Genomic DNA, 25,570 nt, shown 5'->3' with positions numbered 1-25,570 from the left:
CGTACCCCTGAACTTAAAATAAAAGTTAAATTTAAAAAAAGAAAGAAAGTTTGCTCAACAACACTAATCATCAAGGAAATGCAAATACAACCATGGTGAGATATTACCTAACACCTATTAGGATGGCTTTTATAAAAATGTCAAAATATAAGTGTTGGTGAGGATGTGGAGAGAAGAGAACCCTTGTACACTGTTGGTATATTGTATACTTCAAATTTGCTAAGACAGTGGACTTAAATGTTCTTATCACACACACACAAATCAAAGGTAACTATGTGAGGTAATGGATATGTTAATTAGCTCAATCGTGGTAATCATTTCACAAAGTATGTGTATATCAAAAGATCACATCGTACACCATATATATATATACACACACACACACATACATATATGATTTAATTTGTCAACTATACCTCAATAAGGCTGAAACACACACACACACACACACACACACACACACACACACACACACACTCCCTCCCTCTTGTTCTGGAAACTGAGTAGCAGGCTCTCTCTTGCTGCTTTTGACTTTTCAGTCCCCAACATTTGTTCTTTTTCTCTTTTAAACTTCTGGCATTCTAAAATTGATTAATACATAGTTTACTAATAGATTTTTTTTGGATTAGTCTTAGCAATTTCCAAAAGTATAAAAAATAAAATGAGTGTTTGTTAATGCAAGTCAATTTCGCATGAAGACATGTTTGTGAATTCTGTGTTGCCTGGAGCCATGCTGGAAGGTTCAGTGAGAGTCACCTCTGGAATTTCCCCATTGCTTCTCTCCCCAGCCTTGTGTCAGACCAGGCAAACTATGAGGGCTTTCATCCGCAAGACAGCATAATTCCAAACCAGCCTGGGAGTTCAGCCTCAGACCATAGTTGTTTAATTCAAATTAAAGTGATCACATCTTGAAATATGCTGATTAAGAGATGATTAAAAAATGAACTTCACTGATTATAACTAACAGGCAAGAATAGATTATACTTAAGCAGTTTTGTGTATTAATTTAATTCTGAGACTAAATGTTAACCATATTTTAAAAATCCCTTTTCGTGTGTTTTTAACCAGTCTTATGTTTCTTTCCTAATTATAAAACATTATTATTCTATTTTTTTCTGAAGGAAAAGTATCTTCTAATCAAAAAACATGTGTGACTCTAACTTATAAGAACTGCAACCAAAAACAAAAGGCTGACAATAACTGGCTCACTTTAAGAGAATGGTTTTGAGTCTTCTTCATTAATATACTTTGGAGACCCACAGTTACAACTTTAATGCCCAAATTTCAATAGTATCCCAAATAATCTCTGAGCTAGCTGTAGGGTATTTCATAGCTAAGCGTTATTAGTTTGGCTGGCTCACTCTTGGAAATAAAAAAAAACCTATTTGTGGTACTCCAAATGTAGAAAAACCCATGGCTTTTATTTCATAGATTTACAGTTTCTTGAGTTACAAAACATTTCACAGGTCCTATCTGTATGTATATTGAAATTTCCTCTAAAGATCTGAAATCACACCATCAGAATCTAAGTTAGTTGAGAGCAGGAACCATGACTATTTCACTCACGTGTATAGAGCTAATGTCCAGTCTCCAGAGTAGAGATTGCATGGAATGCAGAATATTGAAATGGAATGCAGAATACTGAATGAATCAATCAAAAACTTTAACACTTCTAGCTACAGGCAGCTCATTATGGCTCAAAGCAGCCAGGCCATCCTTGGGCAGTTCTGGTTGCTGAGAGTTCTTTTTTATAATGATTGGACTGTCATCTCTTCGCACTTGTTTCTTCCAGTTTTAGCTCGTCAGGCCATGTAGACTTGCTCTACCACATAACAAACCTTTAAATACCTGAACTGATACTCATGCCCTACTTTCTCTACCTGACCTCTGAGCTTTGCCTCTGCAGACTAATATCCCTAGTTTTTCTTTTTTTTTTCAGACGGAGTCTTACTCTGTCGCCCAGGCTCGAATGCAGTGGTGCCATCTCGGCTCACTACAAGCTCCGCCTCCCGGGTCCACGCCATTCTCCTGCCTCAGCCTCTGGAGTAGCTGGGACTACAGGCACCTGCCACCACATCTGGCTAATTTTTTTTTGCAGTTTTAGTAGAGACAGGCTTTCACCGTGTTGGCCAGGATGGTCTCGATCTCCCGATCTTGTGATCCGCCCCCTTGGCCTCCAAAAGTGCTGGGATAACAGGCGTGAGCCACCGCGCCCGGCCTAATAGCCCTAGTTTTTTAACAACTGACATAGGTATGAGTGTCTTGTGGTACTCTCAGACGCTCCCTTTTGAGCACATTACAGATTGCCACCTTTGCATGGTACTCAGGATGGTTCAGGGAAGGCCTGGCCCGCATGGGATTATGATCTTATGCTTTCTAGAGTCTGTTCATGCTCTTTGCTATCAAATTAACTTTTTCATGTTTTTTTGAGGAAACATTGTTTTTTCCAGTGCTTTAGGGAGAATCATTTTACTCTTAATAGAACCCTGCCTCAATGCAAGGCAATTGAAATGGGAGATAATTATCTCCCATTATTGGAGGCTGGTATAGTCTGCAAATGGTTCCATATGTTGTGTCTTGCTTCCAAGTTGACTTATTTGGAGATTCCAGATAATTGACCACTAAGTCTGGTTCTGGGGAAGTTGGGTTTCCGCATGCCTTATGGGTAAGGTGGAACTCTGAAGATTTTGCAATGTTGTAGTATTTAAATGCTCTGCTAAATAAGAATTTACTGTATATTTTTTCGAAGGGCTGAAGTTGTAATTTGGCAAAAAAATTTTATTTATTTCCATGAACTTTGATATTTCCTGAAGATAATTTTTATATCAAGCTATTAATTTGGAAGATGCAGGTACATGTATGTGCAAACATGTAAAAATTTTTATGAGAATTCATCTATTAGTGAGATAATATTTTACACCTGGAAAACCTGTGAAATAAAATTGTAGAAGGAAACAATTTTTACATTGATTTGAATGTTTTGAAATTACAGTCAGTTTATAATTGGGGAGATGGTCATGATGGAAAAAGGGAAAGCAAAAAGGATGCAGCTAATGGGTGAAAGCAGGGAAGGGAAAGAGAGGAAGGGGAGAGAAAAGGGAAAATGTAGTGAAGGTAGGTTGTCTAAGAAATTCCAAGTAGCCACTCAGTCCTTAAACTATTTTCTTGCATGAACTTTGAGTCCTGTGGTGTAATTATGTATTTTGTAACAAACTGTTCAGAAGTTAAATAATTCCTATGAAACAGAAACTTATTGTTCTGGGAAGAAAGATGACCTTCCACTTTATTTTTCAAATAGATTCTAATTCAGGGGTCCTCAACTTTCAGGTCACAGACGGGTATCTGCCTGTGGCCTGTAAGGACCCGGCGGCACAGCAGGAGGTGAGTGGCAGGTGAGCAAGCATTACTGCCCGAGCGTGGCTTCCTGTCAGATCAGTGGCGGCATTAGATTCTCATAGGAGCACAAACCCTGTTGCGAACTGCACATGCGAGAGATCTAGGGTGAGTGTTCCTTATGAGAATCTAACTAATGCCTGATGATCTGAGGTGGAACAGTTTTATCCTGAAACCGTTTCCCATCCCGCACCCCCCGCCCCCACCTCACCCTCCCATGAAAGAAAAATAATTTTAAAAAAGAAAAAGAACTTTAATTTCGTGGAAGAAAAATTGTCTTCCCCAAAACCAATCCCTGGTGCCAAAAAGGTTGGGGACCACTTGTCTAAACTATGCAAATAATAGGATTTATGTTGAAGCCCTGCTTTCATTCTGGGAGTTCAAATTCGAGGTATGTGTTGGGCAGAGAGTGCCTGTGTGACCAGCCTCCAATAAAAATATTCGGTTCTGAGTTGCTAATGGGCATCTCTGGGCAGAAATATTGCACGCATATTGCTACATTTTTTGTTGCTGGTACAAAAATGTGCCCCATCACGGGAGGGAAAGAGCCTAAGGAAGCCTGTACGTGGATTCCTGCAGACTCCACTTGTGTCTTTCCCCCTGTGATCCACCTTACTATGTCACTGTAAGAAATCTTAGCCATGAGTCCAATGATGCTGGGTTCTATGAGTCCTTCTAGTGAATCTCTGAGTGTGGGTGGTCTTGGGGAACACAGCCCCTTTCCTTGCAGTACTCATCCTGATACATCCCTTTTGTAGTGTTACACAATTTTAGTGAAAAGAGAAAAGGGAAGTGTTTCTGAAAAGTTAAATGTCAAATAAAATACGGATCCAGAAGATATAGTTTAGCAAAGGCGTGTCAACCTTTTTGAAAATGATCAAGCCAATTTAGTCATGGAAAAATTATTTACTTACTTTGTACTTACAGAATATGAACTTCCAAGAAAGAAATGGTTTTTAAGGATCTTTCTTACCTTTTAAAAAATAATAGTTTTATTGAGATATAATTCACTATACTACAAAATTCACCCTTTTGAAGAGTAAAATTTGGTGATTTTATACCACAAACAGAATTGTGTAACTTTCCCACCAATTTTAGAACATTTTCAACACCCTCCCCGAAAAACCCTGTACCCATTAGTAATCAATCCCCATCATTCCTTCCCTGCAGTCCCTGGGAACTAATTGACCTGCCATCTCTATGGATTTGCCTATTCTTCATATAAATGAATCATGTGGCCTTTTATGACTAGCTTCTTTCATTTGTGTTGTGGCATATAATAGTACTTCATTCCTTTTTATTGCCAAATAATATTCCATTGCATGGACCTACCACATTTTATTTTATCTATTCATCAGTAGATGACATTTGAATTGTTTCCATTTTTTGGCTATTATGAATAATACTGCTATGAACATCCATGTACAAGTGTTATTGTTATTTGGACAGGTTTTATTTCAGCTTTGTTGAGCTATAACTGGCAAATAACCATGTACAGGGTTTTTTTTTTTTTTTTTTTTTCAGATGGAGTCTCCCACTTTTGCCCAGGCTGGAGTGCAGTGGCGTGATCCTCTTGTGTTCAAGTGATTCTCCTGCCTCAGCCTCCCGAGTAGCTGGGACTACAGGTGTGTGCCATTGCACTTGGCTAATTTTTGTATTTTTAGTAGAAATGGGGTTTTACCATGTTGGCCAGGCTGGTCTCAAACTCCTGACCTCAACTGATTCATTTTTTTTTCACTCATGCTTTTGGTGCCACATCTAACTCCTATACCAGATTTTAAATCATCCCACTAACATTAGGAAGTCTACATCTTTAAGTGCAATCTGCTACTATATGATGGATGGAAATTAAAGGTGAGAGGAGTTGGAGTACAGTAAAGTGGCTAGAGTATGGAATTTAGAATTTTCATATAGAGTTCAACTCTTTTATTATGGGAATTAGGCAGAATATTTTTAAGCCTCAGTTTCTTACATGGAAAATGGAGTAATAATAGTTCCTATTTCATAAGGTTATTGTGAAGTTTAAATTAGCCAATTTGTGAAAAGGGTTTAGGAGGAGATGTCTGGCACGCAGAAGACATCTGAGAGTAAATGTTAGGTTGTTATCATTTTATCAAGAGATTATGGAGCTAGTTGGACCAACTCAAGAATTGCCTAGCAGAATTAAAGTTATCACTCTTCCAACTGCATTTATGAAAGGCTGCTGAAATTACTTTACTTATGGTTATATAACTTTCTGGCAGCGTAAAAAGTCCTGACAGATATACAGCAGAATGATTTTATTTCTTCTGGTTTCAGCAATCAACAATGATATTCCTCTTTGGGGTCTAAAGAAGAGTCCTAGGCCAAAAAACTGTAGTGTCAGCCTAACTGTACATTTCATCATGCTGGACGCTTATTATTGTTTATCATTAATTAATGGCCATTTATATAACTATGTAGAAAATAACAAACAAAACTCCTTTCCCGTCAGTTGGATATAAGACCTTAGGAAAAGTCACTTGATATTTCAGTTAAATATTTACCTTGCTTTACAGCATGACTCAGAACTTCTATATACATGTCTCAATCATTTGGTGTCCATGGGTACAGAAGCAGGTTAGGGCCATAATAAACACATTCTGTTTTATTATTATAAACCTAGATATCAGTGAAAGTTCAAAGTCAAGTCATCTCAGTTCAGCCTATTCCTGTGTGTCATGTAGACTAATAAATGAGGAGGCACCTTCCAGTAGAGATATGCTTATTTATATGTACTCTAAAGACATCTTTCAGTAATTTTTATATAAACAACTCAACCTAAAATTTTACTACTTTATTCATCATCAAAAGTAAAACCCTTTGTTAGCAATTGGCACAGTTATATTTCCCAATGTGGACAATTTAACAATTTTCTTTCTTTCTTTTTTTTTTTTTTTGAGATGGAGTCTCACTCTGTTGCCCAGGTTGGAGTGCAGTGGCATGATCTTGGCTTACTGCAACCTCCACCTCCCAGGTTCAAGCAATTCTCTTGCCTCAGCCTCCCAAGTAGCTGGGAGTACAGGCGCGCACCACCACACCAAGCTAATTTTTGTATTTTTAGTAGGAAGGAGGTTTTACTATGTTGGCCAGTCTGGTCTCGAACTCCTGACTTCAGGTGATCCACCCACCTCAGCCTCCCAAAGTGCTGGGATTACAGGTGTGAGCCACTGCACCCAGCGCAATTTAACAAATATTAAAACATCTTTTGAAAAAACACATAATAATATTATGCTGTGAAACATTTATTTTAAGCACACAGTTTTCTATTTTAGTTTTTCCTGTGTTAACTTGCAATTAAAAAAAAAAGACATTTAGGGACTCTTACTAAGAATAGAAGACTATAAAAGCAATACTTTAGGAGGATACAAGGATGAGCAATATAATTTCTTCCAGTACAAGTGTGGCAATTCAGGAGGTGAACTAGGAGCAAGGTGTCCCTGCTCATGGAAGAATGACAGTGGGAGAGAAGATCGAAATCATTATCCAGGTTAATAAAGCAATATATGAGATGACAGCCCAAGTTAGAAACCAGCCAAAGGTATTCCAAGTGACACTTAGAGTGCTCATGTGTGCTACGTAGTTTTCTAAGCACTTCACAGATGAGGTGATTCATTTAATCCTTACAATAACCCTGTGAGGGGGAAGCTTTCAGCCTTCCTTTAACAGGAGAACAAACTAAAGTGCAACATGATAAGTAACATAGATGACATTAGAACGCAGGCAGTCCGGCTAAGAAGTTGGGGCTCTTCACTACTATCCTATGCTACTTCTCCATGCAAATAAGAATTATTGTTAGTAAAGTCACTTCGGGTTGTTTTGTATTTTTAAATTTTTATCTATTTAGGAGGTACCAGTCAGGTTTCTTACATGCATATATTGCCAAGTGGAGATGTCTGGACTTCTGGCATGCCCATCAGCCTTATAGTAAATATTGTACCTAATAGATAATTTTTCAATTCTCACCCCAACCCCACCCTCTAGGGTAACTTTTGGATTTTTGGAAGCTTTAGTTCTTCAAAACCCCCCAAATGTGGGATATAATAATATAGATAAATAAAAGATTCAATAGGTTTTTTTTCTCTCTTAACAAGGAAAATACACATTTATCCATAATTTACTCGAAAATAAAATTCTTCATTACAAATATGTTGTATAATCTAGTGTGCTGAATTACATGGCTTATACAATGTGATCATCTTACATTATATTAAGATGAATATTCCCAAAACAGTTATGTTTGTGTAGGGAATAAATTTCATGTTCATATTTTCCAGGAATCAATGATTGATTCCAAAATGGTATAAACCTTTCATAGCATGATAGCTTCTTGCATAGGTTTGTTAAATGACATGTTAGTAAATAACCTCACTTACTGGCATGAAATCTTCATTGTAATATTTAGAAAATTTGTCTTGGTTGAAAACAGCATCTTTATTTAATTAATTTATTTGTTTATTTTTTGAGATAAGAGCTCGCTTTGTCACCCAGGCTGGAGTGCAGTGGCATGAATATGGCTCACTGCAGCCTCAATCTCCTGGGTTCAAGAGATACTCCTGCCTCAACTCCCTAAGCAGCTGGGACCACAGGCAGGAGCTACCACACCTGGCTAATTTTTGTATTTTTTGTAGAGATGGGGTTTTACCATGTTGGTCAGGCTGGTCTCAAACTCCTGGGCTCAAGTGATTCACCCGCCTTGGCCTCCTAAAATGCTGAGAGTATAGGCGTGAGCCACTGTGCCCGGCCTGAAAATTGCATCTTTAAGTTAACAGTGGCAGCAACTGGGACAGATTCAGTTTTGTAGGGCCTGAAGCTAATATAGTATGCGGGGTTTCTTTAATTAAAAACCCCACAAAATTAGGTGCAAACAATGAATATTGAATTAGAAGTTCATTCAAGTGACAAACTCTGAAGTTTCAGCTTCGTTAGCTTCATGGTAAACGTAGCACTTCAGATAGTGACTATATAAATTTTTTTTTTAAATGCCAAAAGAATGAAATAGTCCCTGAAGACAATTCTTCATTTTTCCCCAGAAGGAGCTTATAAATTTATGTGTATATATAATCTTCATTGATTTTTTTCTCTCTTTCTATTTCTCCATTGTCTGGCAAAATTCTATTTACAATTTGTTCTCCATTTGTGAGATGAGAAAAAAGAGAGACTTAGTGCTTTGCCATAGGAAACAAAAGCCTGCCAGGGCCAGGTCTGGGCCCTTTCCACTTATACTCTCAGCATATGAATTTGGAGAAATTATATATATATATATATATATATAAAATATATGTTATATATATTATATATATATAATTTCTCCATATATATAAGAGAAGATGGAGAACCATCTTCTCTTAGTGTCTTTATTCTTATATTTCCAGAAAACAAACAAAGCCCAGAGACATTTAAAACCAAGCCAAAGCACAGTTCTCAAATTCCTGAGTACAGAACATTTGTTTAGCCTTGTAAACCAGTAGCAATGCTGGGGAAAAAGTTTTATTTTGACTTGAGACAGAACTTGTCTTTTTATAAAAAGAGATAGTCCATTTTTTTTTCAGAAGAGTTAAAAATTTGAGAAACCCACTTAGCTCAGTATTGGTGGTTTTTCTTTCCCTTTCTATTTTCTTTATTATTATTTATTTATGTCCATGTTTACTTAAGGTCATCAAAATATGGACTTCAGTCATATGGGAGAAATGAAATAGCTTGACAGTTTTTTGACTCTTCAAGTTTGACCCTTAAAGTTCTTATGGTTTTTACATGTATTCAAATACACAAAAGTAAATACTTTTTTAAAGCTTCATGTACCTTTTCTTTCCCTTTATTTGTCTCTCACTAGGTTATAAAAGAACGTATGGTGGTGATAAAACAAATAGGTAAAACAAAACCTTAGAATTTGACATAGGGTTGTGTGGATAATGACTTCCAACTGTGTTTCTATAGTAACAATTCACCTATGTTGTAGCTATAATGACAACAATTCTTCAGTGCCTCCAACTTGCCAGCCTCCATAATTATCCATACCTAATCCTCACAATAGTGCAACAAGCTAGATGCTATTAGCCCCATCTGACAAATGAGAAAGCTGGAATTTAGAAAGATTAGTTAACGGGGCTAAGGTGGCGCAGTAAGTGGCAGAGTTGTGATTCAAATACAGATCCAAGTAACTCCAAGACTAATATCCTTTCACCAAATACTGCCTTTCAGATTAGAAATATTCAGAGTTTTGTGGTGGCCAGCCTCCAAGATGGTCCCCAGTGATCGCCCTTCTTGGTATTCTCAGCTTTGGAATGTCCACCTCATGAGAGTCCCTGAGCCAGAGCTACCTAGCCAATTTACTTCCAGATTCAGAACCCACAGATACTGTGTAAGATAACACATACTCATTGTTTAAGACACTAAGATTTGGCATAATATACTGTGAAGCAATTGACAACTCATCTAACCCTTATCATTCTTACTCAGCTTGGGAAGCACTCCTTGGGGATTTCATGTTCATATCAATGACCGATTTGGAATTTGGATTTGCCTTTGAACATTGGAGAGCATGGAATCACGCAAGGATCAGCAGACAGATCCTGGGTGGTGATCGTGATGTACAGGTACACAAGAGAAATGAATATCTTTTTTTTCCCCAAAAGATGATGTATTACAAGAGTCACTACTAACTCAGCATCTATGTCAACTGAATACAATCTCTAAAAGAAAAACAAATAGGATGATATTAATCCTGGAGAGTTTTATTTTGTTTACAATTTGGGATAATTATGCTTTGGAGTTTCATGTTTACTCTTTGAGGAAAGTGTGTCTGCGATTTACCTCATTTCCTCCAACCCTCTCTCCCTCTCTCTGCTCCAGAGACCCAGTGTTCTTTCAGTAACTTGAAATGTATTTTCTCCTCCACAGAGAATAGCAAATGCTATTTCTGCAAATGGGACTCTACCTTTCCCTCTTCCTCTGTTCCAGTCTCATGTTCTGTTTCATTTCCTCAGAGACTGCTGCTTTTTGACTCCATGGACTGGGTTGCCCCCACATTACTCCCTCTGCCTTCTACTCTGCCTTCTACTCTGCCTTCTCAGTATGCAAGACACTCAGAATCCTCTTTAATGCCTGTCTTCCTCTGACTACAAGCAACATAAGAACTTGCCACACTGGTTTTACACAAAACCAACGGATCTCTAGTACCTTATTACACAATAAATACTTTTTGACTAAGTATTGTTTGAGGAAAATGTTATTTCCGGTGCAGAGAAAATAAGAGCAGAAGCATGAAGATATGAAAGTGTGCGGCATGTGTAAGGGAATATTAAATTAAAAATGGATGTTTTCTTTAAGTAAATGCTTATCTCTTTCATATGTAACTTAATTGAACTTCACTGTAATTAATTTTTAAACTTAAATGAATTCGATGTGAAATTAAGCTCAAATTAATTTACATTTACATTTATGGAGGTAAAAATTTCAGCCTATATTGCTCATGGTGTCCTTTTTGTTGTGTAATTTTCCCCTCTCTTTTCCCAGTTGCAAGAATAAAATATTTGGGATTGTTGAGAGTCAAATCCCAATTCAGATTGATTAATAAATCCCTGTGGAGTAGTGGAAAGTTCCTGGACTGTGAATCAGAAGGTGTGCGGTATCATTTGATTTGCCACTTGCTGAGTTCTCCCTATATTGAGCATATTAGTGACTTGTGTGCCCTGAATGTTCTGCTGAGCTTCAGCCCTCCTGGAGTGAAGTCAGCAGCACTCCCAGCAAGGGTCAGCCTCGCTTGTCAACCAGGGGAGGTCTTCATTCATCCATGACCTACCTGAAATTTATTCATCCGTCTAATATTTATCATTGTCTACTTTATGCCAAGAACTGTGCTCAGTGATTGGTTAGAAACAAAAGGCAGCACAGTGAGGAAGAAGGACAAATATAACAAGTATAATTTAATGTATAATGAATGTTACACTGAAGATAAATAAAAGGCACAATGTGAGCACAAAGAAAGGGAGATTGGTGCCAGGGCAGGCTTTCTGAAGGCAGTGATACCTGGCCCAGGTTTGAAGGACAGCTCCGAATTTACCCCGCCAGAGTATTGTAGGCAAAGAAGGTGCAAAGGCCCTGAACCAGACTGCGTGCATAGAGTGTGGACTTCTTTAGTACAAGGAAGGGCAACAGATATGACTGGGGAAGCTGACTGGGTCACAGATAATTCTCCTTAAGAGGTCAAAGGACAACTCTGTGAGATCACTGAAGATCCCTGTTCTACTTCCCCATTCCTGCTTCCAGATTTCTTTTCCCTCCACACAGGAGTATGTTTGAAGTGAGACCTGCTCATGGAATATTACCCTTCCCTTATGGGCCTATTTGAAGGAATAAATAGAAACTTTCCTTTCTCTGGGATCATACTGGCAGCTGTTAGTTTTTTACATTAGGTAATGTTTATTTTGTTGCACTAAGCATTGGAAATGTGCAGTTTATTTCTAGATCTAAATATGGCAATATGAGGATGAGCAAGAAACATGTTGTGGAAAGTGATAGTTTGGAGAGCTAGGCTCATAATTTAATTTTCAAAGTGTGTATACATTGTCTGCCTTCTATAGTATCCTGGGTCTGTGTCAGTCACCAACAGAGATTTCAGCTCCTGGAAGCAGGATCTGAGCCTTATTTACTCAAGAAGAAGCTATTCTTCTTGAAGAATAGATTTAAGATCTATTGAAGAATACACTCAAGATTCTGCTTTAGCAAAGTAGTTTTTTTGTATGTGCTAGGTATTAGGGCTAGAGAGGAAAGAATGTATTTGCTAGCTTCTAGGAGCTCTGGGTGATGAGTAATATACCATTTTTTTTTCCTGTGGATCTCCCTTGTTGTCCTGTAACAGTCACAACTAGCATTAGAACATTTAAGCCCACAGAATCATATAATGAGTCAGTGTAGAATTAGGAATCTCACGTAGTTCTCCCTGACCTTCTCTTTCAAAGAGTTATCGGGTCTACTTCTGAAATCTTTGTACGCTCTGGCGCTCTAGAAGTCACCCTGAGTGAGATAAAGAAATGGAATTAAATGACCCTCGACTGTGGGTTTGATTTTTGAAAATAGCCCAAATAATTTGAAGCCGAGCTGGGTGAGTAAATTGGTCCATGAACTTGGATAATGCTATTTTGGTCATGTATCTGGCTGTATATGTACTACCTGGACTAATTTGTTTGCATAGTTTTGCCATACAGCAACAACAGAAAACTTTTTTTTTTTCTCTGTTACCTGCTTACTTCATCTAAGTAATGCAGAGAATAACTGTAATCCATCTACCACAGCAAAGGCCAGCAAGGTTTATAAAGTAATGCCTATAAAATGTTCCCATGAGTAAGGCACTGTACAAATAGAAGAGATGATTGTTGTTACTGCTGGGCTATATATCAGCACTCATTCATCACTTACGTGGTTCTTGGCAGGGCTTCCCAATTTGCCCCATGTGGCTCCGTGCTATTTACACAAGGATGCAACTACTAGAAACTTCAATTCAATTACATTTGCCTGGTTTTGTTTTTATAAAACATGAAGCCTAAATATTTTTAGAGGTGAAAATATATAAATGAACCTGATTGAACTTTTTATCTGTTCAAAAAATCAAAAGCTTTTAATGAAAGTGAGGACTTTAAGCTGAATTCATCCAAATTAAATTTCCATGAAATTTAAAACTTCATTTAAAAAGTAAGTCACAGAGTTTACTTTGCTCCCCTGCCACCAGAGTAGGTGCTGGTATCCATGGCTGAGAGACCTGAAGACGGATCACAACACAGGACACTTTGCAGACATTCCTCAGTACCGGCCCGGAGCCTGGTAGCTCTGCTGAGTGGCTACACCCAGAAGAGAAATAATAGTCACTGCAGTTTGACTCTCAGGAAGCCCCATCCCTAGGGGAAGGGGGAGAGCACCACATGAAGGAATCACCTGGTGGGACAAAAGAATCTGAACAGCAGCCCTTGAGCCCCAGATCTTCCCTCTGACATTGTCTACCCAAATGAGAAGGAACCAGAAAAACGATTCTGGTAATATGACAAAACAAGATTTTTTAACACCCCCAAAAGATCATACTGGTTCACTAGCAATGGATCCAAACCAGAAGAAATCTCTGAATTGCCAGAAAAAGAATTCAGAAGGTTGATTATTAAGCTAATCAAGGAGCCTCCAGAGAAAGGTAAATACCAACTTAAAGAACTTTAAAAAATGTTACAGGATATGGTCAGAAAAATCTCCAGAGAAACAGATAGCTTAAATAAAAAATAATCACAACTTCTGGAAATGAAGGACACACTTAGAGAAATGCAAAATACACGGGAATGTCTCAACAATAGAATCAAACAAGTAGAAGAAAGAGCTTCAGAGCTTGAAGACAAGTTTTTGAATTAACCCAATCCAACAAAGACAAAGAAAAAAGAATTTAAAAAGTGAACAAAGCCTCCCAGAAGTTTGGGATTATGTTGAACAACCAAAGCTAACAATAATTTGTGTTCCCAAGGAAGAAGAGAAATCTAAAAGTTTGGAAAATATATTTGAGGGAATAACTGAGGAAAACTTCCCTGGCCTTGCTAGAGGTCTAGACACCCAAATACAGGAAGCTCAAAGAACATGTGGGAAATTCATCACAAAAATATAATTGATTAGGCACATAGTCATCAGATTATCTAAATTCAAGATGAAGGAAAGAATCTTAAGAGCTGTGAGTCAAAAGCATCAGGTAACCTAATAAAAGAAAATCTTTCAGATTAACAGCAGATTTTTCAGCATAAAACCTACAAGCTAGAAGGGAGTCTTATCTTTAGCATCCTTAAACAAGACAATTATCAGTCAAAAATTTTGTACCCAGCAAAACTAAGATTCATAAATGAAGGAAAGATACTTTTTTCAGACAAATGCTGAGAGAATTCACCAGTACCAAGCCAACACTACAAGAGCAGCTAAAGGAGCTCTAAATAGTGAAACAAATCCTCAAAATATGCCAAAATAGAACCTCTTTAAAACATAAATCTCACAGGACCTATAAAACAATAACACAATGGCCCAAGGTATTCAGGCCACGAATAGCACAACAAATAGAATAGTACCTCACATCGCAATACTAATGTTGAATGTAAATGGCCTAAATGCTCCAGTTAAAATATACAGATTGGCAGAATGGATAAGATGTCACCAACCAAGTATCTGCTGTCTTTAAGAGACTCACCTAACACATAAGGACTCACATAAACCCAAGGTAAAGGGGTGGAAAAAGATATTCCATGCAAATGGACACCAAAAATGAGCAGGAGTAGCTATTCTTATATCAGACAAAGCTAACTTTAAAGCAACAGCTGTTAAAAGAGACAAAGACGGACATTACACAATGATAAAAGGAGTAGTCGAACAGGAAAATACCACCCCAATACTAAAACCAGGAAAGGACATATCAAAAAAGAAAACTACAGACCAATATCCCTGATGAACATAGATGAGAAAATCCTCAACAAATTACTAGCTGACTGAATCCAACAGTATATCAAAAAGATAATTTACTATGATCAAGTGGGTTTATACCAGGGATGCAAGGATGGTTTAACATCCACAAGTCAATAAATGTGATATACCACATAAACAGAATTAAAAACAAAAATCACATGATCATCTCTATAGATGAAGAAAAAGTATTTGACAAAATCTAGCATCCCTTTATGATTAAAACTCTCAGCAAAATTGGCATACAAGGGACATAGTTTAAGATAATAAAAGCCATCTATGACAAACCCTAGCCAACATTATACTGAATGGTGAAAAGTTGAAAGCATTTCCCTGAGAACTGGGACAGTACAAGGATGTCCACTCTCACTACTTCTATTCAACATAGTGCTAAAAGTCCCAACCAGAGCAATCAGAAAATAGAAAGAAATAAAGAGCATCCCAATTGGTAAAGAGGAAGTCAAACTGTCACTGTTTGCCTGTGATACGATCATAGGCCTAGAAAATCCTAAAAACTCATCCAAAAAGCTCCTAACACAGATAAATGAATTCAGCAGAGTTTCCAGATACAAAATTAATGTACACAAATCAGTAGCTTTGCTATACACCAACAGTGACCAAGCTGAGAATCAAATCAATAACTCAACCCCTTTTACAATAGCTGCAAAAAAAAAAAAAAAAAAAAAAATACTTAGGAATATAACTAACCAAGGAGGTGAAAGACCTCTACAAGGAAAACTACAAAACATTGCTGAAAAAAAATCATAGACAACACAAACAAATGGAAATATATCCCATGCTCATGGATAGGTAGAATCAATATTGTGAAAATGACCATACTGCCAAAAGCAATTTCAAATTCAATGTAATTTCTATCAAAATATCACTATCATTCTTCACAGAACTAGAAAAATACCCCCTAAAATTCATATGGAACCAGCCCACATAGCCAAAGCAAGACTAAGCAAAAAGAACAATTCTGGAGGCATCACATTACCTGACTTCAAATTATACTATAAGGCCATAGTCACTAAAATACCATGGTACTGGTATAAAAACAGGCACATAGACCAATGGAACAGAATAAAAAATGCGGAAATAAAGCCAAATGCTCACAACCAACTGATCTTTGACAAAGCAAACAAAAAGTAGGGAAAGAACACCCTACTCAACAAATGGTGCTGGGATAATTGGTAAGCCACATGCAGAAGAATGAAACTGGATCCTCATCTCCCACCTTATATAAAAATCTACTCAAGATAGATCAAAGGCTTTACTCTAAGACCTGACACCATAAACATTCTAGAATATAACATCAGAAAAACCCTTCCAGACATTGGCTTAGGCAAAGGCTTCATGACTAAGAACCCAAAAGCCAATGCAACAAAAACAAAGATAAATAGGTGGGACTTAAGTAAACTAAAAAGCTTCTGAGAAGCAAAATAAATAATCAGCAGAGTAAACAGACAACCCCACAGTGGGAGAAAATCTTCAAAATCTATACATCTGACCAAGGATAATATCCAGAATGTATAAGGAAATCAGTCAAATAAGCAAGAAAAAAACCAAACAATCCCATCAAAAAGTGGGCTAAGGACATGAATAGACACGTCTCAAAAGAAGATATACAAATGGTTAACAAACATACGAAAAATGCTCAGCATTACTAACGATCAGGGAAATGTGAATCAAAACCACAATGTGATACTATCTTACTCCTGCAAGAATGGCCATAATCAAAAAATCAAAAAATAATAGATATCGGTGTGGATGTGGTGAAAAGGGAACAGTTTTACACTGTTGGTGGGAATGTAAACTAGTACCACCACTATGGCAAACAGTGTGGAGATTCCTTAAAGAACTAAAAATAGATCTGCCATTTGATCCAGCAATCCCACTCCTGGGTATAAAGAAGTCACTATATGAAAAACATACTTGCACATACATGTTTATAGCAACACAATTCACAATCGCAAAAATATGGAACCAGCCCAAATGCCCATCAATCAATGAGTGGATACAGAAAATATAGTATATATCTACCTTGGGATACTACTCAGCCACAAAAAGGAATGAAATAATGGTGTTTGCAGCAACCTGGATGGAATTGGAGACTATTATTCTAAGTGAAATAACTCGGAATGGAAAATCAAATATCATATGTTCTGACTTATAAGTGGGAGCTAAGATATGAGGACAGAAAGGCTTAAGAATGATACGATGGACTCTGGGGACTTGGGGGAAAGGGTGGGATGGGGGTGAGGGATAAAGGACTACACATTGGGTACAGTGCACACTGCTGGGGTAATGGGTGCACCAAAATCTCAGAAATCACCTCTAAGGAACTTATCATTGTAACCAAACACTACCCATTTCCCAAAAACCTATTGAAAAAAAAAAAAAGTGAGTCAAATATTATAGAATAGGTAATTGAATAGTGTGTATTTTTTAAAATAACAGTTTTTGGTGGTCTGAAAACATTGGCAAAGTAAAAACTACTCAAAACCATTTGTGTAAAATTAGTTTTCCTACAGTATTTTCAAAATGTCCAAAAATGAGGGGCTGATAACAGGCAGTCACAAGCCAACATCCTTTCCCCTTGGGAGTTCGTTCCCCTAGCTGGGAGAACCACATCCATTCCTTCACTTAGTGCTGCAAAGTACACAGTGTGTATCAAGTTCTACAAATAGAAAAAACAAATCTGTTGGAGACCACGAGCTTAGAAGGAGTTATAATCAGAGGACAGATACAGGTTTTATGGGCCTGAAGCTTATACAATTTTAGAGTCTTCTTTAAGAAAAGTATGAACAAGAAATTAGACATGAAAGTGATTATACATTTAAATGAGGAAAACATCAAATTATGAATTGGAAAGAGTTTACAGATTCCATAAACATCTCCAAATCCAGAAAAGTAATATAGTGCTCTTACGAATTAACTATCTGACATACTCTGTGATATTTTCTTATAATTTATAGCTGATACTCATTGATCTCTTCATATGGCAACAACTTCATAATATTTTCAGTAAAGAGAAAAGAAGGTGGTTTAGTTTTTTTCTCTAGAAAAAATACTTACCTTTATATTGATAGGTTAAAGATTTATTTCAAATTCAAACCCAGTTTTGATAATGTCATGATAATCTACTATGTGACACAAACACAAATGCAGTGGGTGTTTTTAGTATTATTTTGGGTTTGTGCCTTATAAACATAAGAATTCTGATAAAGTCTATTATGCACAATTACCACCATAAAAAGAAAGAAAAAGAATAAGGTTGGTATAATTATATCAGCTGCATTATCGAGTATACAGTCCTAATAGGAGAGAACTGTGTTGATTAGGCAATAAAAAGAATAGAATCTACCACTTTATATATTTATATATCTGATGATTTATGTATCTGCTGATTTATATATCTGCTGATTTATATATCTGATGATTGGAAAAATTTGTCAGAAACTAGTTTCTGGTTCTGTACCTTTCACACTCATTTTCTTTTCCACTACCCACACACTTCTGATGCATGGCACCATGTTCATATCATGATCCCATCTCTGGCTCTGCACCATGTCCCAGAGCAGGGTATATTGGCTTAGAGGGTGGTAGGAGTATTCCTGGAAGCCATTCCAATACCATACAGCCAGTGATAACTTATGTGCACATAGAAATGAAAGCAAATCACATGAATAGATTTCCACAAATACCAAACTAAATGTATCTCTGAACAACTTCCCCTTAGTTCAGAATGCCAAAAATGCCTTTGGCTACATATCTGACCGGAGGAAAAGTTTGAAAGAGGAAAAATAGGAGTGGAAAGAGACAAATTATAATTGCAGTTGAAATACTATCTGCGAATTTTTCAAGAATGTAGGACTATCTGCGCACCTTACTAGTGGCCCTCCAAGTCCTTGAACAGTAGAAGCTGTCTTATAAGTGAGGGTAGAAGCTTAAGTTGCATTGGCTTTGTAATAAATACATCCTGACAGCAATACATTCTGATAAGTGGTTAATACAGGATATAGTGCCAACAATTAAGAAAAGGTTGCTAGTTCTGAGGGACGAGAGTGGGGGTGTGGGCAGCACAGGGAAGTTACCCAGAGCTTAAACTAGACCTTCCAGGATGTGCATCTTGAAAGGGCATAGGAATTTTTGAGGCCATCAAAGAGGACTTCCAGCATGTTCAACAGCCTCGCAACTAGATAGAACATGTGCATTGAGAAAATATTGAATGTGGCGAAGTATCTGGTGAAGTTTGGGAAAGAAACAAGAGGTCCTTTCGCTCCTTGCAGTGACAGTTGCTGGGGAATTTTATTCTTTCCTGCTGGGAAAATTCTAACTCTCCTAAGAAAGCCTAGTCCTCTGACTTAACCTCCTCATTTTTAACTTCCATAGCCATGTCTCACTACATCCTGGTGCAATTTATTCTTTCTCTGCCTCCTGTCTTAGCCTGCCCCTCACTCTCCTCTGTGAAGCTCTGCAGGGTTCACAGGTCCTGCTGCCCCGACCTCGCCCATTTGCTGAAATATCTGCTCCACACTCAGAAGACTAATGCCATTAAATATCCCCTTAAAACAGTGCTGCTTCCTGTGAATGCTTCCATCTCATCCCTGCTTTTGGAGAAGAAACTTCATTTCCCAGGATTTGGCCCCACTCCAGCCTCTACATACCACTCTTGTGAACAGGGGCTGAGCCTATGGGGTTGACTAGTGAAAATGGGTCATGGCACAGAGTCTGCTGTGTTCCTGTTCATCTGGTACCATAGAGTGCTCCTGTCCTTTTTGTAACAGCAGGAGAAGTGGGGTTGGCTAAGAAAAGACAAAGCTCTTGAGAGAGGAGGGCAGAAGGAAAGAAGGGCAGACATTTTCTCTCCTACCCACTGGTGGCAGCTAGAATAGAGAAGACACAGACGCATTGGAGCCACTAAGTGTAAGCATAATGAGTGTGACTGTGGGACTGCCTTGGACACCAAGGTTCTCGTTGACTGCAGCCTAGGGTGGTCCCCATCCCAGAACACAGAAGGACTTTGAGCACCCTCCTAACATTTCCAGTTAGTTCTGCCTCATTTTTGTCCTCTTCAGTTCCCATCTTGGGCCTTGTTTGTACTCCCAAAGGCCACGGTGTCCTATTCTACACACTAACTACACTGGCAACTTTCACTTTTGCCTAATGGCTAATTTGCATAATAAATCTCCAAAAGCTTCTTGATCCAATAGAGGTTTTCGAGTTTTTTAATTTCCTGAGTGACTAATTTATGGAACTCTTAATTCCAAAGCCTTTCCCAGTCAACTACCTATAGAGGTTACAGCAATTCATATTTTTCCAAGTCAGCTTAATGTTCTGTATATTTTGAGAAATGATGATTTCTGCAAATTTTGAATTTTGAAGTACTGTGCACATTATGAATGTCAAAGATTTTCAAATGGGGATTAACTCAGTGGAGGGTGGCAAAGCACTGAATAACTTTAATAACGTCTTGGAAAACTTTAACTAGAAGGAAACTTTTAATCTGAAAACAACTGATAAATCCTGAAATATTAAAAGCATTCCCTTTAAAATTAGGACTACAAGGATGTCTAGAATTATTGCATCTACTCAACATTATACTAGTGTCCTTGCTTGTGTAATAAAGCAAAAAAAGATTTAAAGGAGGAAATTTTGGAAAGGTAAAAATAAAATTTTTATTATTTCAAATATTATTGTCTGCAAAGAAAATCTCTTAGAGTCTACAGATTTATTATTAAAAGTTTAGCAAGGATGTTGAACATAAGATCAATTTAGAAATCTAATTATATTTCTGTACATTGACAAAAGAAAATACAATGTAAAATATATTTACAATAACAACAAAGGTATAAAATATCTAGGAATAAACGTAACATGATGTGTAAGATCTTTATGCAGAATATTCTAAAACTGTATTGAAGGACATTAAAGGAAACCTAAATAAATGGAAAGATATACCATGTTTATGAATTGGTATATTTAACACTGTAAAGATGTTGAATTTTCTCAACAATGAACAATAGGCTCAATGTAATTTCATTAAAAACAGTTTTACTTGATAAGCTAATTCTAACATTTAACTGGAAGAACAAAGGGTCAATGTAACGAAACACTTCTGAACTGGGTGAGGAGTCTTGTCTTAGCAGGTTTTTTTTTTTTTATAAAGTGATAGTAATTAAGACAGTGATGTATGACAGAGCTGACATTACAGATTAGTGATGAAAGGACAGTCTATTCAATAAATAATATGGGGCAATTTATTATCTCTGCAATAACTTAGAATGATGCCCTAATTCATACCAGAAAAGAAAATGCGTTCCAAACACAGTACGAACCCTAGATTGAAAGAAAAACATACTCCTAGCAGAAAATACATATGTTCTTATGACCTCAGGGTATGGAAGGATTTCTTAAGTCATAAACAATTCATAAAGAAAATAATTAATAAATTGACAAATTAAAATAACTCAGACATAATAGAGAGTGCAAACAGACAAGTCATATGTTGGAATAAAATACTTGCAACACATATATCAAAAGATCAGTGTCTGGAGTATTTTAAAAAACTATCTCAAAAGAAGAAAAAGATAGTGACCTCTTCCCCCTAAAAGGGATATCAATTCATAAGCAGGCATTTTAGAGAAGAGAAAACAAAAAAGACCACTAAACATGTTGAAAAGATGTTCCTCCTCTTAGTTTAACATATATTAAACCCACATTGAGTTACCATTTCACACCTTCCAGATTGAAAAAAGTAAAAAATCAGACAATTCCAATGTTGCTGAGGCAGCAGCATAACTGCTGATGGCAGCGTAAATGACACAGAACTTTGGAAAACAGAATGACATTAGCAAAGAAAGTTAATCATGTTCATAATCTATGATGAGCATTTCCTCTAGGTAGGTGCCTTAAAGACACCCTTCCACAGTGTACCAGGGGAAATGGGCAAGATGTAGCATTGCTTGAATGCTCAGACAACTGGAAATAACCCACAAGTGGGCCAGAGTGCTCTTTTAAAGTGAACGTCACATTATGACACTCTTCTAAACCCTCAGTGGCTTCCTGTCACAATTAGAATAGAACTCCAACCCCCCTCATCATCTGTTTATCTCTCTGATTTCATGGGTGTCACTCTCCGCGGGTTCCTCTAGACTTCTTCCCTATCTTCCCTACTGCAGGGCAATCACGCTCCTTCTCAGTCTTTTGATGACTGGTTCTAAGTCAGCCTGAATATCACTTCCTTGGAGAGTCCTTTAGTTACCACCCCATCTAAATTAGTTTTCTCTATCTTACTCTCTGCCTCAGCTTTGTTTCCTATAAAACATATTAATTTTTGAATTATCTATTTATGTATGCACATATGCATTCATTCATTTTTTGGCCTGTCTTAAACATTAAACTAATAATCTCCATGACAGCAGGGACTAAGTCTATCTCACTTATGATTGTAACCTCTGTGCCTTCTACATAGCCTGGCATATAATAGTTACTCAATAAACGTTTATTGTATTGAGTGATTGAATAAAAACATTGTGTAAATTGTATCTGTGCCTATTTGAAGTGGCTTGTTGATCTGCAAATACATTTTATTAGCTCTAGTTCATTGAAAGGATAATGTGATACTAAAACAGTCACATAAATTCTCAATACTTATTTAGGAGGTAAAGGAAAGTGTTTACCTGGTCTTATTTTTTATCTCAAAGATTTAACCAATTTGTGCCTGAATGCTTCCATAAAGTATTTTCAATGATTTTCTACACAATACATTAACTAGATCTTTCAACTAGACTAAAAGTCCTTCAATGCCTATTTAGAGATATATTAAAAATTTTTAGGTTGATTCTAATACACATTTTAAAAATCCACTTATAGATGCTAACATAGAAATTTGATATTGAACACTCAAATATGCAGGTGACATAGGCTGGAGCTTTTTTTACAAGAGGCTTGAATTTAGGTGGATGAAGGTTTTATTTTATTTTTATTCTATTTATCTATAATTATGAAAATCATATTTTATTTCAATTATGCTTTATGTATTTTATATTTGTTTTAATATTTATTTGTTTGTTGATACATTTTGATTTGATTTGATTTGATTTAATTTCTCCTGGTTAGAGCTTGAGCTCCAAAGAAGAATTTGCATGACAGTCTACTTAAGAGATGGATTCCACAGACAAAGCAATTCGAGAGGCACTTGAAGCTCAGCGAAATATAGAAATAATGCATGAGTTTTACATTTTATTTTATTTTTATGTATTCCCTTTGTTCTTTGTTTGCCTAAGTTTTACATTTTAAATCACATAATTATACCCTTGCTCAACTGCTAATGCAAGCAAGATAGATTCATTTTAATAATGGATAGAAAAATTAAGTAACTTGGAAATAGATACATTATGAAACAATTTGCACACATTCACTTTTTTAGTCTCTAAAACTTCTTTTTAAAAGTATTTAATTTATTTTCATAACCTGGCATTCTGATATGTGAATGCAATTAAATACAATGGAATTTCTTTGTTTTCTATTAAATTTTTGAAAGCTATAATTTAAAGTACTTTTTGTGTAAATGATTTAAAACAATTTAAAAAAGAAAACAAGGATCATACTTAACTCTTGAATTTCTGGATATGGTACTGTCAAAAAGTAAAGTTTGGGTGTGGGGATTATTCTGAGAAGTTTACATGAATATTATGTTAAAGTTTACATGGAAGTTGGATGAAAAAACTTTCTTTTGAGTATGTGATTTTGACTTATACTTAGTTTATACATTCTATAAATTGCTAGATAATTATAATGAGATAAAATGAATAAAGCATTGAAAAATAAATTTTCATGAAAAATATGTAATTATTAGAGTGGTGTTGATGTGGATATTAATGTGTTGATTTGGATATTGAGGTTTATAGCTAAAATGAATATGTTCTGAAATTGGCCAAAACTGCTGTAAATCACTATTCAGTAAATACTTGAACTAGAGCACAGTTGGTACTATTTTAAATTTAAATTGGAAAGGCAAAAAGAAGACAATTATCTTAATATTTTAATAATTATTATTTTAATAATAGTTCAGGTAATTTTGATACCAAAGTCAATTTGGGGTTAAACGATTTGTTTTCACTTCCTATGAACCTGAAAGTAAGTTAAGAATTGAGGAATTGCATAGTGGCCAGTTATCCAGTACTAAGAAAGTACTACAGAAGGCACTAAAAATTATTTTTCCTTAATAGTAGTAATAGTTCTATTTGCTCAGAAGAGCACATCCCTTATTATATACCCCCTTCGAATCCACTGGTCAGGATGCCTAGGCTGTACCTTCTCTTCCCATGGCTGATCCCTACCTCCGGGAATGAAAAGGGAGCTCTCCAAGGGTCACCAGTTGGGTAGCTGAGGCCACCAGGTGGACAGATGTGGATGGCCGGGCCCAGGCTGTACCCACCTGAGGAACACCGAGCTGGGGCTGTCTGTGGAGCTGCGTGGGGCCTCCACGTTGGCCTTCCTTGGGCTGCCCGGAGTCTCAAACTGGAACATCGTGTCACTAGAAGGCTGCCTTTTCTTCACCATTGTGCGCTTATTGATCCCCAAGTCAAGGAACAACATTAAAAGCTCATTTCTGAGTCTCCCAAATAGTATGAAAATCTCTGTGTTTCAGCTTTGCACAGTCCTTGCATTGCAGGAAGCTCTTTCTTCATGTGACTCTTAATCTAGCTGAGGCTATTTTTTTTACAGTCAGTTAATGAGTAACATTTCAGTGTGACACAGGGCGGTTTTCATCCTACCTATATTTGCTCTAAAGAAATAAATGTGTTTGGGAAATTCAACTTTTAGTTCACTAAGATGAACACCACTAAATCTGAATGTAGTCAGAAAAGCATGGAAAAGCAAACACCTAAACAAACCAATGAGGTGCAGAGACTGGCAGCATCTAAACATGAAAAGCAGGATGCTTTTTCTAACCACCTGAGCCTGACCAACAGGGTGAGCAATGTGGATGTGCTTTATGCCTGTACTCACACAGGAAATAACCAGCACACTGTGTGTTGCAGCCAATGTTTGGCAGATGCACAGCAGTTTCAAGGCTGCATTCCTTGGTCCTTGGGACTCGAAGAGTTCTGGAGTTCTTATGGAAGTGATATACACAAAGTCAAGGGAGTCTCAACATTCAGGTTACATATTTTGCTGGGTTACAGGAGGCTGTGACTTGTACTCAAACAACAACAACAAATACAAACTAACAGTAGGAGGCGAGAGTTCGAATTTGTCTCTGTTGCTTGCTGGCTGGGCAACCACAGGTGATCCCAACTCTGCTCTGTTTGATATCTGTTATGCTGATTTCACACGATTAGAATGAAATACATAGGAGAGTATGCAATAGAGATTTGCAATTATGTGTCATTATTGTTACCTAGATATGCATTTTGCTAACAAATAAGTTCACAAAATGACTTTCTTCATGCGACAAATGTTCATGCACGAGGAAAACATCAGTGTCCCTCTACCTTCGTTACTAGCACCAGGGAAGGATTTGTTCCACAGTAGCTATGTTCTCTCTCCTTGTTCCACTTGTGATTAGTCAGTGACATTGCAGAATGGCTGGCTTAAGAGAAGTACATAGTTTCTGATTGTGGAAGAGAGCAAAGTTTCCTGGGAAATCAAAGCAAACCTTTAGCCTTGGCCTCAA

The 25,570-nt window shown here is 36.9% G+C and overlaps 1 protein-coding gene and 1 long non-coding RNA gene across 4 annotated transcripts in view; one reads left to right on the top strand and one right to left on the bottom strand.

Moving 5' to 3' along the window:
* The window catches only part of GRAMD2B (GRAM domain containing 2B), a 120,919-nt gene extending 96,340 nt beyond the window's left edge, over positions 1-24,579 (bottom strand). For 2 of the 3 annotated variants that reach the window (XM_009209006.4, XM_009209007.4), the window contains exon 1: positions 24,329-24,579. In XM_009209006.4, coding sequence (XP_009207270.3) covers positions 24,329-24,489 — 161 coding nt within the window. In that variant the 5' untranslated portion in view covers positions 24,490-24,579. The remainder of the gene's footprint in view (positions 1-24,328) is intronic. The other variant, XM_009209008.4, reaches the window with a different exon arrangement.
* LOC116274953 lies at positions 9,521-23,095 on the top strand. The gene is made up of 3 exons (XR_004183816.1): positions 9,521-9,772; positions 9,871-10,007; positions 23,008-23,095. It is a non-coding gene; the product is annotated as an uncharacterized LOC116274953 (long non-coding RNA).
* Positions 24,580-25,570: the final 991 nt, after the last annotated feature.

Source organism: Papio anubis, chromosome 5 (assembly GCF_008728515.1).
Source record: "Papio anubis isolate 15944 chromosome 5, Panubis1.0, whole genome shotgun sequence".
Lineage (NCBI taxonomy): Eukaryota > Metazoa > Chordata > Mammalia > Primates > Cercopithecidae > Papio > Papio anubis.
The sequence above is the reverse complement of the archived record's forward strand: the minus strand, read 5'-3'. Positions and strand labels throughout refer to the sequence as shown.